Source organism: Lagopus leucura, unplaced genomic scaffold, assembly GCF_019238085.1.
Source record: "Lagopus leucura isolate 7727_CA_CO unplaced genomic scaffold, USGS_WTPT01 Super-Scaffold_100012, whole genome shotgun sequence".
Classification (NCBI taxonomy): Eukaryota; Metazoa; Chordata; class Aves; order Galliformes; family Phasianidae; genus Lagopus; species Lagopus leucura.
The window spans coordinates 6,718,234-6,733,733 of NW_024962267.1; the positions used below are offsets into that span (position 1 = coordinate 6,718,234).

Consider the following 15,500-nt stretch of genomic DNA (forward strand, 5'->3'; position numbering starts at 1 on the left):
AAAAAAAAAAAAAAAAAAAAAAAAAAAAAAAAAAAAAAAGAATTGAATATCAAAATAGGAGAAATGGACTGATTTTTCTTACCAGAAGCTTTAACAGCATCACGAGTTTCACAGGGGTCTCCGATACCATATTCATTTTCAGCAAAAACCCTGAAGAAGTAGGATTTGCCTTCTTCTAAGTTAGTTATCCTGTAGCTTGTCTTTGGACATTCTGCTGTTACTGTGGACCATGACTTTCTTTCTGCATCACGTTTTTCAACAACATAATTTGTGATTGGACTGCCACCATCAATTAGTGGAGGTTCCCATGTTATATAAGCAGAATCTTTAGATGCTTCCTTTACAACAAGGTTAACAGGAGGGCCTGGAGTATCTAGATAAGCACAAATCCCATGGATTTAATTTAGTAAATGAGATGCAAAAAAAAAAAAAAGTTACAAATTGAACCATTATATTATTCTGGGGAAAACTCTGGCACTTACCAAGTACTTTCACAACAATGGTGTATGCCTTTTTACCACAACTATTCTCCAGACTGAGGACGTATCTTCCAGCATCGTATTTGTTTACATTTTCACAGCGCAGGAAGGTATCAAAATCAGTTGATTTGATCTCTAATCCTTGTCTGTCTCTTAAGTTGGCACCCACTTTAGACCACGTAATCTTGGGAGGTGGTCGTCCTCTTACCGGCACATAAAGTCTCATTGTGACTCCAGCGCGTAATACAAGTACTTTCCTTAGTTCTGCATCAAGTTCTCCTTCAGGAGGAACTGTTAAACAAAAATGAGGTGATTAAAACATAACCTTTATGATGACTATCACTAAGGTTTCTCTGACAAGAGTACTGCTTTACAGGCATTCCACTAGATTAACCAATTCTTTTGTCCATGATGATATTAGTGAGTTTGTGTCCTGATTCTCATTTCAAGATCAAGTATAGACTTTGCCATCATTTCCATTATTTTTTTCCATCGTTTACATTACTTATCATATAAAAAGGACTCTAATTTCCTCCATAATTCAAAGGAGTACGAAGTCTGTACTACTTTCCTTGAACCAAAGCAGTTCTGTGAAGGAATGATTTTCTATGTATGGCAAAATGAATATAGAAGCCAGTACAGCTCTTAGGAAAAAAGTCTCACAGAATCACGGGACTTGGAAGGGATCTTTGAAGACCATCAGATCCAATCCCCCTGCTAAAACAGGTTCCCTGTAGAAGGTTACACAGGGAAGAGTCTGGTTGGGTTTTATGTATCTCCAGTGAAAGAGATCCACAACCTCTCCAGGTAGTCTGTTCCTGTGCTCTGGCATCCTCTAAATAAAAGTTTTTCTTCATGTTCAGATGGAATTTCCTACGTTCCAGTTTATGTTTACATAGTGTCACGCACAGACTCTTAGAATAATAATTTTGGCTTCAAATTATTTAGAAGACATGAAGACTACCTGAAAAGTCTGATTTATGATTAGTAAGAGAAAAAATAGGAAGTGGAAGAGTATCTGGCATATAAATGAAAAACGCAGACACCAGTACAATTCTTCTCAGTTCCTAACTGCCCCATTTTTTTCCAAATTAGTTACTTTTAAACAACATTTCTTTGAGAAATGACACATTCCAAACTAATCCTTTTTTAAATGATGTGTGACAAACCCTTCATTTAAAAGCCATTCCATGAATTAAAACAAAAGTGAACATGGTAATATACTTTCAATGAACATACTTAAAATATCTTTCGCAGTGTGTTTTTCAGGGACATCACTTGGATCACTGTATCCAATCTTATTGACAGCATATATGCGGAACTGGTACTCTGTATCTTCCATCAGCCCTGTTACCACAAAGTGTGTAGCCTGTAAGTTCTTGGGAAGATTGCATCTGACCCAGTTGTCTGTGTCAGCTCTTTTTGATTCTACTAGATAACCAATAATAGGGCTTCCACCATCATATGCTGGTTTGCTCCATGACAGGCTTATTGAATTACGAGTAGTGTCAACCACCTTCGGGAAAGCAGGTGGGCCAGGAGGATCTGAGAATTGAAATAGCAGAAAGTTAATTATACCAAATGCTGTACAAAAATATTTGGAAATACCATGGAAAATATCTGAGACTTTAAGCTTACATTGAGGATCACGAGCATACACCGCTTTGGATGGTGCACTAGGCTTGCCAGGTCCAGCCTTATTCAATGCTATCACCCGGAACTCATATTCTGTTCCTTCTTGGAGTCCTGAAGCCTTAACAGTTCTTTCAATGACAGGCTTCCTGTTTACCTTTGTCCAGTTAAGAGCTTTAGTTTCACGCTTCTCAAGTATATAACCAGTTATTGGGGACCCACCATCATTAGCTGGTGGCTTCCAGCTAACAGTCATGAAGTCTTTCGTTACATTACTGATTACTGGTGGATCACAAGGTCCAGGTACATCTGTAAAGATTTATTTGAAAGTTATGTTGACATCCATACGTGTATACAAAAAAACAAAACAAACCCACAAAGAACAGTGACTTGTGAAGACAGCCTGCTAAACACTTACCATATGGATTCTTAGCAACTGCTGGTTCAGTCAATATAGGGTCTCCAACACCATATTTGTTCTCAGCACATATACGGAACTGGTACTCATGCCCTTCTATTAGTTTCTCCACTGTGCAACTTGTAATGGGTACAGTGGCGCTGACCTGGGCCCAGTTTGGTCTGCTTGTTTCACGTTTGTCAACAATGTAATTAGTAATTTCTGAACCTCCATCTTCTAGAGGAGGCTCCCAAGAAAGCATTGCATGATCTGCATACATATGCTTGATTTTTACAGAGGCTGGAGGACCAGGCTTATCTAGAAGAATAAACAACAGTATGTTATACCTCTAGCTCTTGCTATATAATTTAACCACAAATGCATTTATTAACAGATGGTCTTTAGCTTACCAAGTACTTTAAGCCTAATAGTTGCTGACTTTGATCCACTTGGATTTTCAGCAGTTATAGTATAGTCTCCTGTTTGCTTCCTGTTAACACTGAACAGTTCAACAACAGCAAGATTTCTCTTAGTAGTTATCTTAACACCTTCTGATGGCTTTAAAAGTTCTCCTTCTTTTTTCCAAGTGATGGTTGGCATTGGTTTTCCATATACTTTGGCCTCCAGACGTACATTAGTTCCAGCTTTTACTGTTAGCTGTGATTGCATAGATAGATCCAACTCTATTCTGGGAGGAACTGAAGGGAAAGAGCACAAGATTTAATCAGTTTAGTAAGAGGTAAGCATCCCATTCTTCTCATGACTATTAGTTCAATATGGATAGATTCTCATAGTTCTCAAATGTTTTTGCATTTCTCACCATTTTCTGGGTGAATGGTCACTGGATCAGAAGGTTCTGAAGGTCGGCTAATATTAACCGCTGTCTTAGCAATTGCTCTAAATTGATATTGAGCATTTTCTTCCAGATCAGTAGCAGTGTACTCTTCCAGAGGTATTTGATGTGGAGTTGTATTGCACCGGACCCATTTGTCACCAGGTAATTTGCAAGCTTCAACAAAGTAGCCAATAAGCTTGCTACCACCATCATGCTTTGGTCTTGTCCATACCAGCGATGCAGTACTCTTAGTGACATCAATAACTTCAGGTTTTCCAGGAGGATCTAAGATGAGTAAGATCATGTTTTAGTCTGGTGTTTTGTTGCTGTTTTTTAATAGCTACTATATTAATAAACATATTTAAAATACATATGAAATATTTAACAGATCTGGATCCAGTCTACAGTATGACCATACAACGCATTCACAGCAAACATGAAAACAAGTGCAAACTCTATGAAGAATTGCAGATACATTTGAAATGATCGTAAAAACAGTAGTCTGTTGCTACTCAGTGGTTCGTCTGGCTTACCGACTGGTGTCCTTGCCGTGACAATCTCAGTTGGTTTACTAGGTTTACTTGCTCCAGCTCTGTTCAGTGCATAAATTCTGAAAGCATACTCAAGACCTTCAATGAGCCCCACACAAGGGTACTCTGTGGAACGCACAGCTGTATCATTAGCTTTCACCCACAGCAAGCTGTTCCTTTCTTTGCGTTCAATAAGATAACCAGTGATTGGACTGCCTCCATCACTATCTGGTCTATCCCAGGCAACAAAAATGCAGTCCTTATTAACCTTGGTAATACGTGCATTCTTTGGTTCACTGGGTACATCTAGACAGAAATACAAGAATTGATATAAATCTCACGTGTTTTCTTATTAGGAAGGGAAAAAAAAAAAAAGAGAGAGATGTTGCTGTGAAAATCTGACATACCAAATGGGAACCTTGCAATCATCTTGTCAGAATTAAGTGGCTCAGAAATCCCAAAACGATTTTCAGCACGAACACGGAACATGTATTCTTCTCCAGGAATCAGTTTTCCAATTCTGCAGCTTGTCTTTGTGACGGAAGCTAAAGCTGTTACCCAGTCTCCTCGGCTTACATCACATTTTTCAACTACATAGTTGGTAATGTTACTGCCACCATCTTCAAGAGGTATATGCCATGCAAGAGTGCAAGCATCAGCATCTATTTCAGAAATGTCAAATGGAGGCTGTGGTGGACCTGGCTTATCTACAAAAAGAAACACATTGAAAGTTATGAAGGAAAATGGAAACCACTGGAACATACTAAAACTAGTTTTGTATAAAATCGGATTTTTAAGAAAGTAATTAAATGATACATACCCATGACTATCACTCTGATTTTCTGACTGTCAGTACCAGAGCTGTTTTCTGCAGTAAGAGTGTAAAAACCAGAATCTTTCCTAGTCACATCCTTAATGATAAGAACAGAAGACTTTTCTGCTTTATGCACAGCAAGGCGACTGGATGTGATTACATCTTCATCTCCTTTCATCCATTTACAAACTGGCTGAGGTTTCCCATATACATGAGCTTCAATTCTCAGCTTCTTCCCAGCTTTAATGTGAACATGATCAGGCATCAGGATCTTAGGTGGGACTGAAAAAAAACAGACAGTGACATATAAATTCAACTTCTATGACATATCAATTCACTTCTTATGCTTTCATGTGAAAGTTCTTCTCATCTCCCTCAAGTGGAATAACAAGTAGGAACAACTTGATAATTTTTAATTTAGGTCCACTTATGAACAACTAGGATTTTGCAGTGTGCAATATCCATGCCAGTCTTACTTTTGCATTCTCATGCAGATTATAAGAAAAAAAATTTCAGTTTGAATTTCTTGCACACTGAACGAATCACACAATTCCTATGAAATTTGACATGGATAACCTATTGTACAGCTGAGTTCCTACTTTCTACAAGACAGACATGAAGGAGAAGAAAAGAAAGACTGAAATTCTCACTGAATTTAATCTGTTTCCACAGCCTATCTTTTTACTACTTTTCAATCACTCTTCAAACTAGAGCCCCTTTCCTAATGTTTGCACAAATTTTTGTTGCCTTCCAAAAGAAGACCGTCTATACATTTAGTGTACTTTTCTTCCTGCCCCTGTCTAGTTTTCATTCTCTGTTGATCCTGTACCTCTCTCCACATCACAGATGAAGGAGGCTGTTCTTAATTTTTGCACACTCTTATGTCTTCCTTTGCCTGAAGTACTCCACTAGGCTGGTATGTCCTCCACCCCTGTTTTAGCTTTACATTCCCAAGTTACTCTACAAAACAAACAACATTTTCTCTCTTATCTCAAAAGAACAACCACTTCAAAGCCCACTTATCTCACTCTACTGTTGACCTACTGTTCCCCTTTTCTCTTTCATTTTAATTAAATTGGATATATTTATTATCTCTCCCTAATTCCTGTCTTCTGGTTCCAAATGAAGCAATGCACACAATATTGTTTAATAAGTCATGCTCATCCTTTTTGACCTGTGAAAATATCCAGTACAGTTAATCATAATCCTCAAGATGACTTCATCAAGTAATTGGCTTCTTAGGTCTCAAACTTAGAACAAGAATGCTTGCCTATTTTATTGCTAAGGAGAGCATTGTAACAAGGGTAAAATTGAATTAGGTACTTACTGAGTTGTTCTTTAATTTCAAATACTCCTTCAGCTTCTCTTGGAAAACTTACTCCAACAGCATTTCGAGCTGCCACTCTAAATTTGTACTTTTTTCCTTCTTTCAGACCAGCTACAACAATAGAGAGGTCTTTGACTATTGAATATTCTGTCCAACGATCTTCTGGTTGTTCATCTTCTTTGTAGCTAACAATATACCCATCAACTTTTGAACCTCCATCACGCAGTGGTGGCAGCCAGCCTAAAGTAGCACTGTTCTTTGTAATTTCAGTAACTTCAAGTTTTCTTGGTGGATCGGGTTCACCTTTAGGAGTGGGAAGAAGAGAAGGAGAGGTAAAGGAAAAGAAACATTAAACAATGAATTACCAAGATTTTCTGAATTGTTGGATGCTATTTATGCTAATTCAATTAGTGAAATATAGAAAAGAGGAAAGAGGAAACTTTTTGAAAAATTGTGAAAATGCTGCATTCACATGTGTTATCTGAAAGTAACTGATGCAAATATTTATGACACTGAGTAGATAGTAGCATTATCCTGTTTAGAAATAACTGCTTTAAAAAAAATCCCAAATCTGACTTAATCATAGAAAACAATGTAATATGCATAAAAGTATACTTACTTAAGGGATCTGTTGCTAGGACTGGTTTTGGTATGTCACTTGGAACACCTGATCCATATTCATTTACCGCTGTTACTCTGAAGTAATATTCATTTCCAGGTACAAGGTTAGCTATTTGGAAACTAGTTTTCTTTAGTTCTGCAGTGACTGTTCCCCAAGTCTTCCTGTCAGCCTCACGTTTCTGCAGGATGTAATGAGTCACTGGGCTACCGCCATCATTCTCTGGAGGTGCCCATGAGAGATGGCATGACATCTTGGTGACATCTGAAGCTCTGAAGTCCGACACAGGTCCAGGAGTATCTATAAAGACATTTCAATTTATGCAAGTCATTGTATTGAAAATTCTTCAAATTACAATTAAGGAGTACTAACAGGATGTTACACAATCAGAGACAGTGTTAGCCAATATATTTATTTGTGCTCAAAAACTCCAGCATTAGTGGGCATAAAGATTTCTGTAATGAATATACAATATTATTAAAACAATGTCTGCAGATAGTTTTCTGGTTACTTACCCAGAACTCTAACGTTCACAAACACAGCCTTTTCTCCAGCTACATTGACGAGTGTCAATGAATATTTGCCTGAGTCATCACGTGTTGAATCAGGGATGACACAGAAGGCCATAGTGTCAACCAGATCAACTTGTCCTTTTCTGATGACGTTATCAATACCCATTCTCCTCCAGGTGACTTTTGGTGCTGGGCGACCTCTAATAATGGCAAAAAGTCTGATAGGACATCCTGCTCTTACTGTGACTAACTTTCTCATGCTTGCGTCCAATTCAATCTCAGGAGGTTCTAAAAGATAAATTTACAGAAATAAAATTCAAAGTTTAGGACATGAAATAAGTTAAAAACAGAGCAAATAAAGATTGCATGCAAAAACTCATAGCAAAAATGGGAAAACTTACCAAGTATTTCTTTGGGAGACACAGCTTCTTTCAGTTCTGCTGGCCGGCCAAGGCCAACCTGATTTTGGGCAGAAACTCTGAACTCATATAATTGTTTCTCATCCAGACTAGTGGCCGTAAATTCTGTATGAATAACTTGAGCAGCAACATTGCATCGTTTCCACCCTGCTTCAGGATCAGCACCTTCCACTTTTGGTCTAATTTCCACAACATATCCAATAATTGGAGCACCACCGTCGTACACTGGTTTTCCCCAGCCAAGGGTTATTGAACTCTTTGTACTATCAACCACCCTCAAGTTGGTGGGAGGACCAGGTGGTTCTGAAAGGCAATAAAAATTACAGATAAGAATACAGTTATGCAATTTAACAATCTGTTTACATTAAAACAAAATAAGGTAGAATATAACAGTATTATACCTATTGGGTCTTTTGCTACTACTGGTCTTGATGGCAAGCTTGGTTCTCCAAGTCCAACTTCATTTTCAGCACTGACACGGAACTGATATTCATGACCAGGGATGAGATTAGTAACCTTCTTGCGTCTCTCAGGAATAGCAGTCTTAGTAACTGGAACCCATCTTAATGATCGTTTCTCTTTCTTCTCTAAGATGTATCCTGTAATTGACTTGCCACCATCGTATTCTGGTGGATTCCAAACGACAGTCATCTCTTCTTTGCTTACTCTTGTTACCTCTGGAGGGTCAGGGCGTCCAGGTCTATCAAATTTAGTTTTTGCGATAATTGGGTGTGTTTCTGTTGGTGGACCAGTGCCCATTTTATTCTCTGCACGAACTCTGAATATATATTCATTACCCTCAATGAGGCGTGTTACATTTGCATAGTTAGTTAGGACAGAAGAAGAGTATGTAGACCAAACCATACGCTTGCTTTCACACTTTTCTAGGATGTAGTTTTGTATTTCACAACCGCCATCATCCTCTGGAGGTTCCCAGGTAACAGTACATCTGTCACTTGAAATGTCAGTGACTTTCAAGTTTCTTACAGGACCTGGTTTATCCAAAACAATAACAGTAGCATATGCTACAAAACTACCAGCTGTGTTAGTCGCAGTAATCACATATTTCCCACCATCACTACGCCTTGATTTTGTGAGAACAAACTTTGATGTGTCAGATGTTGTTTCAATGCTGACTCTTGGAGACCTTGTAAGATCTGTTGCATCTTTGTCTTTTGTCCATGCAACTTCAGGCTGTGGTTTTCCTCTGACTCCAGCCTCAATTCTAATTGTGTCACCAGCTTTCACTGTTAGTACCCCGCTTAACTTCAAGTCCAGCACTGGTTTCTGCAGATCTTCCTTCACAACAACTTCAGCAGTTTTTACCCAGTCACTTTCACCTGCCTCATTCTTGGTTTGAACTCTGAATTGGTAAATCTTATTTTCAATACATTTATCAACCATATAGTGTGTTTCCTTAATGCTGCCTTTATGAACCCTTTCCCATTCATCTGAATCTTTCAGTTTTCTCTCCACATGATAACTTAAATTCGGGCTTCCACCATCATAATCTGGTCTTCTCCATTTCAGAAATACAAATGTTTTTCCTTTCTCCGCAATGTGAAGATTTTCCGGCTCTCCAGGCTTGTCAATAGGATTTATGGCAAGGATGGGAGTTTTGGTCTCAATGCAAGGACCTGGACCTATTTTGTTTTCTGCACAAACTCTAAAGAAGTATTCACGGTTCTCTATAAGATTTGCCTTTACTAACCGTTTAGTGACATCAGAGGACACAATTGACCACCCCCTCTGATTTGGTTGACGGTACTCTACAATATAATTTGTGATTTCTGAGCCACCATTGTCCACTGGACTCTCCCAAGCAATCATACAAGAATCTTTTGTGACATAGCTTATTTTCAGGTTCTGACATGGTCCAGGTCTGTCAAGTACATTCACAATGGCAAAACCTTGAGCATGTCCACAGCTGTTCTTAGCTGCTATTATATACTTGCCATGATCAGATCTTTTGGCTTCTTTTACTTGCAGTCCAACATTAGGTAGATCATGGATTATTTCAATGCGTTTTTCCTGTACCAAAACTTTGCCATCCTTAGACCACGTTATGTCAGGATCTGGCCTACCTTTTACTTTGCCAGTAATATGGATTGTTTGGCCTACTCGGACAGTAATTAAGTCTCGACAAGTCACATCTAAGCTTACTTCTGGAGGAGAAAGAATATCCTTTGCATGTACAGTTTCTGCCAGTTCTCTTGGCTCTCCCTCTCCTACAATGTTGACAGCTTTTATTCGGAATCTATATTCATTTCCTTCTATTAACCCAGGTACTCTAAAGGCACATTGTCTGATGAGATCATCTTTATTAATCCTGTTCCACTGTGTAGTTCCAGTTTTCTGGCATTCCACAATATATCCCAGAATTGGGCTGCCACCATCTTTGAGGGGTTTTGTCCAAACTAGATCAGCTGTTTCTCTGGTTTTATCTTTTAATTTTGGATTAATGGGTGGTCCAGGAGGAGTGATAGGACGTGACGCCTTTATTGGATCAGAGCTTGGAGATGGCTTGCTTAAGCCCACCATGTTTTCTGCAAAAACTCTGAATTCATATGTGTTGCCTTCAAAGAGACCAGTGACTCTGTATTTCATATCAAGTATTGGTGTCTTATTGACACGCACCCATTTACCAGATGCTTCTCGACGCTCAAGTATATAACCAGTTATTGGAGTTCCACCATCTGACATTGGTAGGGTCCAAGATACTGTTGCAGCATTTTCTGTAATATCAAACACTATTGGTTTACCAGGTGGGGATGGTGGATCAAACATATATTTAGCAACTGTTGGTTCTGAATCAAGAGGCGCACCAATGCCTATCTTATTTTCTGCTCGAACACGGAAAATATATTCACAGCCTTTCTGCAGTCGTGGAATCTTAATTTTTGTGTGACTTGTTCCAGAGCTAACTATTCCCCAAGTCTCTTTCTTTGATTGACGCTTCTCAACAATATAGTTTATTATAGGACTCCCACCATCATCTTTAGGAGGGCGCCAAGAGATAACCATATGTTCTGGTGTTACTTCAAGAATATTAATAGGACCAGTCGGTGGGCCAGGAACATCCAAAACTGTAAGATGTAGAGCAACAGTTTTGTGGCCAGCTGCATTAGATACTGTGAGTAGATATTCTCCCGTATCTTTTCTTACACAGTCTTTGATGGTAAGTACAGTTGAATAATTGTCAGTCTCTATCTTGTGTCTGCCTTCCGTCTTAATTTCAGTGTCATCAGTAACCCATTTTGCAGTGGGAACTGGCACACCTCTCATAATTGCAGGAAGTCTCACTGTGGTACCAGCTTTAACAACAAGACCTTCAATTAACTTCACATCTAGTTCTACAGATGGAGGTACTGAAATCAGAAAAAAACACAAATTGCATTATGGTTTTCAGAGAGTATAGTTAAAGGAGAGAAAGAATCAGTGAAACAACGCAAAAAAGCTTAAAATTACCTAGTTTTTCTTGACATTCTATTGGTATCGTTGTATCTGGAAGGCTGAGACCCACAATATTTTGAGCTTTCACACGGAATTTGTATATTTTTCCTTTTTGTAGGCCTGTAACAACACAGTCTAGCATTGGGACTGTTTGGAACTTTGTCCACTCATCTGCACCATCTTCCTGATATTCTACCAAATATCCAGTTATCTCAGCACCGCCATCACGATCTGGTCTATTCCAAACAAGGGAAACTTCAGTCTTGTCAACATCTACGTGATGCAGATTCTTCGGTGGCCCAGGAGGATCTTTTAAAACATAAAACCCACATCAGTTAATAGATGGCCGACCCATCTGATAGTACACTCAACAATATTCACATTAGTTCCAACAGGACCATTTCAAAAATTACAGAGAACAACATAAATAAAACAAATCATAACTGAGTAACACTTACGCAGTGGATCTATAGCTTTAATTGGCTTGAGTGTTTCCACATATGGTCCTCTACCAAACAGATTCTCAGCTGCAACTCGGAAAAGATACTGAGTGCCTTCCATGAGATATTTAGCCATGTGACTGCGTTTCTTGGAGGTTGATGAGACAGATACCCACTGTGCAGAAGCTACATCTTTCCTTTCCACCACATAGTTGGTAATAACAGAGCCACCATCATCTTCTGGTTCCTTCCATGTCAGGTAGCAAGAATCACTTCTAACATCACTGACTTGCAGATTTCTAGGTGGACCAGGCTTATCTAATAACATTGAAAACAAATCCGTTATCTATTTGATAACCAAAGATTTTTTTTTTTTTTAAATTTAGTAGATTTTAAGAGGAAAAAAAAAAACAAACATATTTCCTGTGTCAATCTTTTTTTTCTACTGTGTATTTTATCACAGAATCATAGAATGGCCTAGGTTGAAAGGGACCACAATGATCATCAAGTTTCAACCCCCTGCTACGTGCAGGGTCTCCAACCACTAGACCAGGCTGCCCAGAATCACATCCAGCCTGGCCTTGAATGCCTCCAGGGATGGGGCATCCACAACCTCCTTGGGTAACCTGTTCCAGTGTGTCACCACCCTCTGTGTGGAAAAACTTCCTCCTAATATCTAACCTAAACCTCCCCTGCCTCAGTTTAAAACCATTCCCCCTTGTCCTATCATTATCCACCCTTGTACACAGCTGTTCCTCCTCCTGTTTATATGGTCCCTTCAAGTACCGGAAGCCACGATGAGGTCTCCCCAGAGCCTTCTCTTCTCCAAGCTAAACAAGCCCAGTTCCCTCAACCTTTCCTTATATCTCAATTTGTTCATATTTTCCTGACATTCTTTCATTTCTTAATCTCAAATTAAAGAATAAAACCAGGCAAGTAACATAAAAGAAGATTACCTAAGACAAGAACTTTCACTGAAACAGTCTTTGAACCAGCTGGATTTTCAACTGTCAGGGAGTAAATTCCACCATCTTCATGGGCAGCGTTACGAATTTCAAGCTTACTGCCAACACCTGTAACCTCAATATCAGCTTTGGGTGAGACTTCCTTGTCTTCTTTCTTCCAAGAAACTTTTGGAAACGGAACACCTTTAATAACAGCACTAAGTCTCAGTGTATCTCCTGCTCTTACATGCTGTTCCCGGGCCATATTAGCATCAAGTATCAGCTCAGGAGGTTCTGGAATCAAAATAAGTTTTTTTAGAAATTGAGAAAACAAGTCCCTTCCTAAGTAAACTCATCTGACTTTATTACACTCACCAAGTCTGTCCTTTACTTCTACTGGATCAGGAACATAGGCTGGTTCAGATTCACCTGCTGCATTGACTGCCATGACCCTGAACTTATAGGTCAAACCCTCAGTAAGTCCAGTGACTTTATATTTTGTCTCAGGACAAGAATCTGGTGTAAGATTGGCCTTTTTCCATTCTTCATCTCCAACCTTCTGATATTCAACAAGGTAGCCAATTATCTTTCCATTACCATCATGGCGTGGTGGTTGCCAAGTCAAGTCAACAGAATTCTTAGTTTTATCTACTGCTTCCGGATTAACAGGTGGACTTGGTTTTACTGTTGCAAAGAAAAAAGGAAAAAAGGAAAATATTTTAAAGGATTTCTAAGTGAAAGTAAGAGTGCATTAAAACTTCTATGAAAAAAAGCAAATTTAATACTTTACCAATTGGATCTCTAGCAAAAATTGGCTTTGATGGTGGACTAGGATTACCAACACCAATTTCATTTTCTGCTGAAACACGGAATTCATACTGGCAGCCTTCAAGGAGGTCAGGTACTTTGAACTGAGTACTTGGGAAAATTGGGTCTTTGGTAACTCTGACCCATCTAGTAGCCATTGTTTCCTTCTTTTCCACAATATAGTTTGTTATTGGCTTGCCTCCATCATATGGTTTGTTCCAAACTACTACTGCAGAGTCTTTTGTAACATCCTTAATAACTGGTTGTTCAGGTGCATCAGGAACACCTGGGGAAAAAAAAGCCCACAAGAGTTCATGAGGGCAACAGACAGAGTAAAGATTACAATATCAAAATAAGATAAACAAGCAAACAAGTGACGTACTGAAACGGTCCTTGGCTTTCATCTCATCAGAGATGAGAGGATCACTTATGCCGTAGAGATTTTCAGCATAAATTCGAACTTGATATTCTCTTCCTTCAAGCAGCTTAGGAATTTTGCATGTTGTCTTAACTGTAGCAGATGTAACTGGCATCCACAGGTCTCTGTGTGTATCCCTCTTCTCAATAATGTAGTTTGTAATTTCACTGCCTCCATCATCAAGTGGAGGTTTCCAGGAAACTATCATATGATCTTTATGAACTTCATCAAATATAACTGGACCCACTGGAGGTGACGGGCGATCTGTTTAAGAAAAAAATAAATCATACCCCTGTTCTTATAAAATCTTCAAACAATAACAGAGATTAAACCAGTGTTATTACAGTGTTAATACAGTAAAAACATTCTGAAAATAGAACCCCAGCATCTATTTTTAATAAGGAATCAAAATCTCAAAGTTATTCCTACCTTAATGCTTGTCTGACTCACTGAACCTAATTTCTTAATGCTTATAAAGTATTTAGTGACTAACATTTTCTACAGTAAATTGATATTCTTGAAATGCTTGTGGAAATATATATTCATGCAGAATAAATTAAGGCAGAGTTAACTATGAACTCAATCAATAAATAATATTTCAATAAAAATAAGAGTGTAATAAATCAGAATATTTTAATAAAGGACACAGTTTTTTCATTTCATATAATTCAATGAATTTGAATTATAATGAAACATTAAAGGCAGTACTAATGTTCAGAGAAACCTACCAACAACAGTAACTTGACAAAAGCCTTTTCTTGATCCTGTGCTGTTCTCTACAATAACACAGTATTTGCCTGAATCTTCACGGACAGATTTTAGTACCCCCAGACAAAGTGTCGTAGGAGTTGTCTTAATCTTTGTACGGTTATCTTCTTTCAAAACAATATCATCCCTCAGCCAAGTAATCTTTGGTGTAGGCTTTCCTGAGTAACGTCCAGTTAGGCTGAAAGCTTCACCAACCCGAACAATAAGTTTGTCTCTGAAGTCAAGGTCAAGTGTTGGAGGAGCTGAAAGATGAAATTAAAAAATATGATTTCCACAAATGTCAGCAATGTTAGTAAGAAAAAGTAAGGAATCAGTAAGAATGATCATTATTTTCAAAAGAAATATGAAAAAGATACATACCGATTTCATCCCTGCATGTGATTGGTTTTGTGCAAAACGATGGCTTGCCTTGCCCCACAATATTGCAAGCACTCACACGATATTCATAGGTGTCACCCTCTTTCAAGCCTTCTACAGTGTATTTCCTATCAAGCATTTTCTCCTTAGTAACTCTGTGGAATTTTTCTTTTCCAATGAGACGACTCTCCAGAACATACATGGTGATATCTGAGCCTCCATTATATTTTGGAGGATTCCAAGTTAATGTAACAGAGTTCTTCGTAACTGCTTTAACCTCCAGGTCTTCAGGACGGTCAGGAACAGCTGTGAACAAACACAAAAATATGTTAAATTCATTTTCCTGCAGATTCATCTCATGACAATAACTTACACCACATAATCAACTTACTTATTGGATCTCTAATGACAAGTTCTTTTGTTGTCTCTGTGAAAGGACCCATGCCAATAATATTCTCTGCTGCAATTCGGAAAAAGTAGGCACTCCCTTCAGTCAGTCCCTGAACAACAGCATTCTGTCTTGTAACTGTATAGCTTACTGGAGTCCAGGCTCTATGGTCAGATTCACGTTTTTCAATTATGTAGTTGGTAATAGGAGAACCACCATCATCTTCTGGAGTAAACCATGTCAATTTACAAGAGTCACTTGTTAGGTTCTCAGTAAGGAATGGCATGCCAACTGGGCCTGGCACATCTGAAATCAAAGAAAAAAACGGAGTATTTAAATATACATACTGAATGTTATGAAA

General features: G+C 38.5%; 1 protein-coding gene across 7 annotated transcripts in view; it reads right to left on the minus strand.

Annotated features, from left to right (window-relative positions):
• TTN (titin) overlaps positions 1–15,500 on the minus strand; it is a 235,824-nt gene that overhangs the window by 49,414 nt on the left and 170,910 nt on the right. For all 7 annotated transcript variants that reach the window (XM_042874689.1, XM_042874688.1, XM_042874691.1 and 4 more), the window contains 24 exons: positions 15,143–15,445; positions 14,755–15,057; positions 14,355–14,636; positions 13,591–13,890; positions 13,192–13,494; positions 12,777–13,085; positions 12,414–12,695; positions 11,476–11,775; positions 11,033–11,326; positions 7,966–10,932; positions 7,547–7,867; positions 7,149–7,433; positions 6,634–6,933; positions 6,015–6,317; positions 4,694–4,969; positions 4,281–4,580; positions 3,877–4,179; positions 3,329–3,628; positions 2,919–3,206; positions 2,530–2,826; positions 2,118–2,420; positions 1,719–2,024; positions 483–770; positions 83–373 (listed from right to left, as the gene is read on the minus strand). In XM_042874689.1, the coding sequence (XP_042730623.1) occupies positions 83–373; positions 483–770; positions 1,719–2,024; positions 2,118–2,420; positions 2,530–2,826; positions 2,919–3,206; positions 3,329–3,628; positions 3,877–4,179; positions 4,281–4,580; positions 4,694–4,969; positions 6,015–6,317; positions 6,634–6,933; positions 7,149–7,433; positions 7,547–7,867; positions 7,966–10,932; positions 11,033–11,326; positions 11,476–11,775; positions 12,414–12,695; positions 12,777–13,085; positions 13,192–13,494; positions 13,591–13,890; positions 14,355–14,636; positions 14,755–15,057; positions 15,143–15,445 (9,804 nt within the window). The remainder of the gene's footprint in view (positions 1–82; positions 374–482; positions 771–1,718; positions 2,025–2,117; positions 2,421–2,529; positions 2,827–2,918; positions 3,207–3,328; positions 3,629–3,876; positions 4,180–4,280; positions 4,581–4,693; positions 4,970–6,014; positions 6,318–6,633; positions 6,934–7,148; positions 7,434–7,546; positions 7,868–7,965; positions 10,933–11,032; positions 11,327–11,475; positions 11,776–12,413; positions 12,696–12,776; positions 13,086–13,191; positions 13,495–13,590; positions 13,891–14,354; positions 14,637–14,754; positions 15,058–15,142; positions 15,446–15,500) is intronic.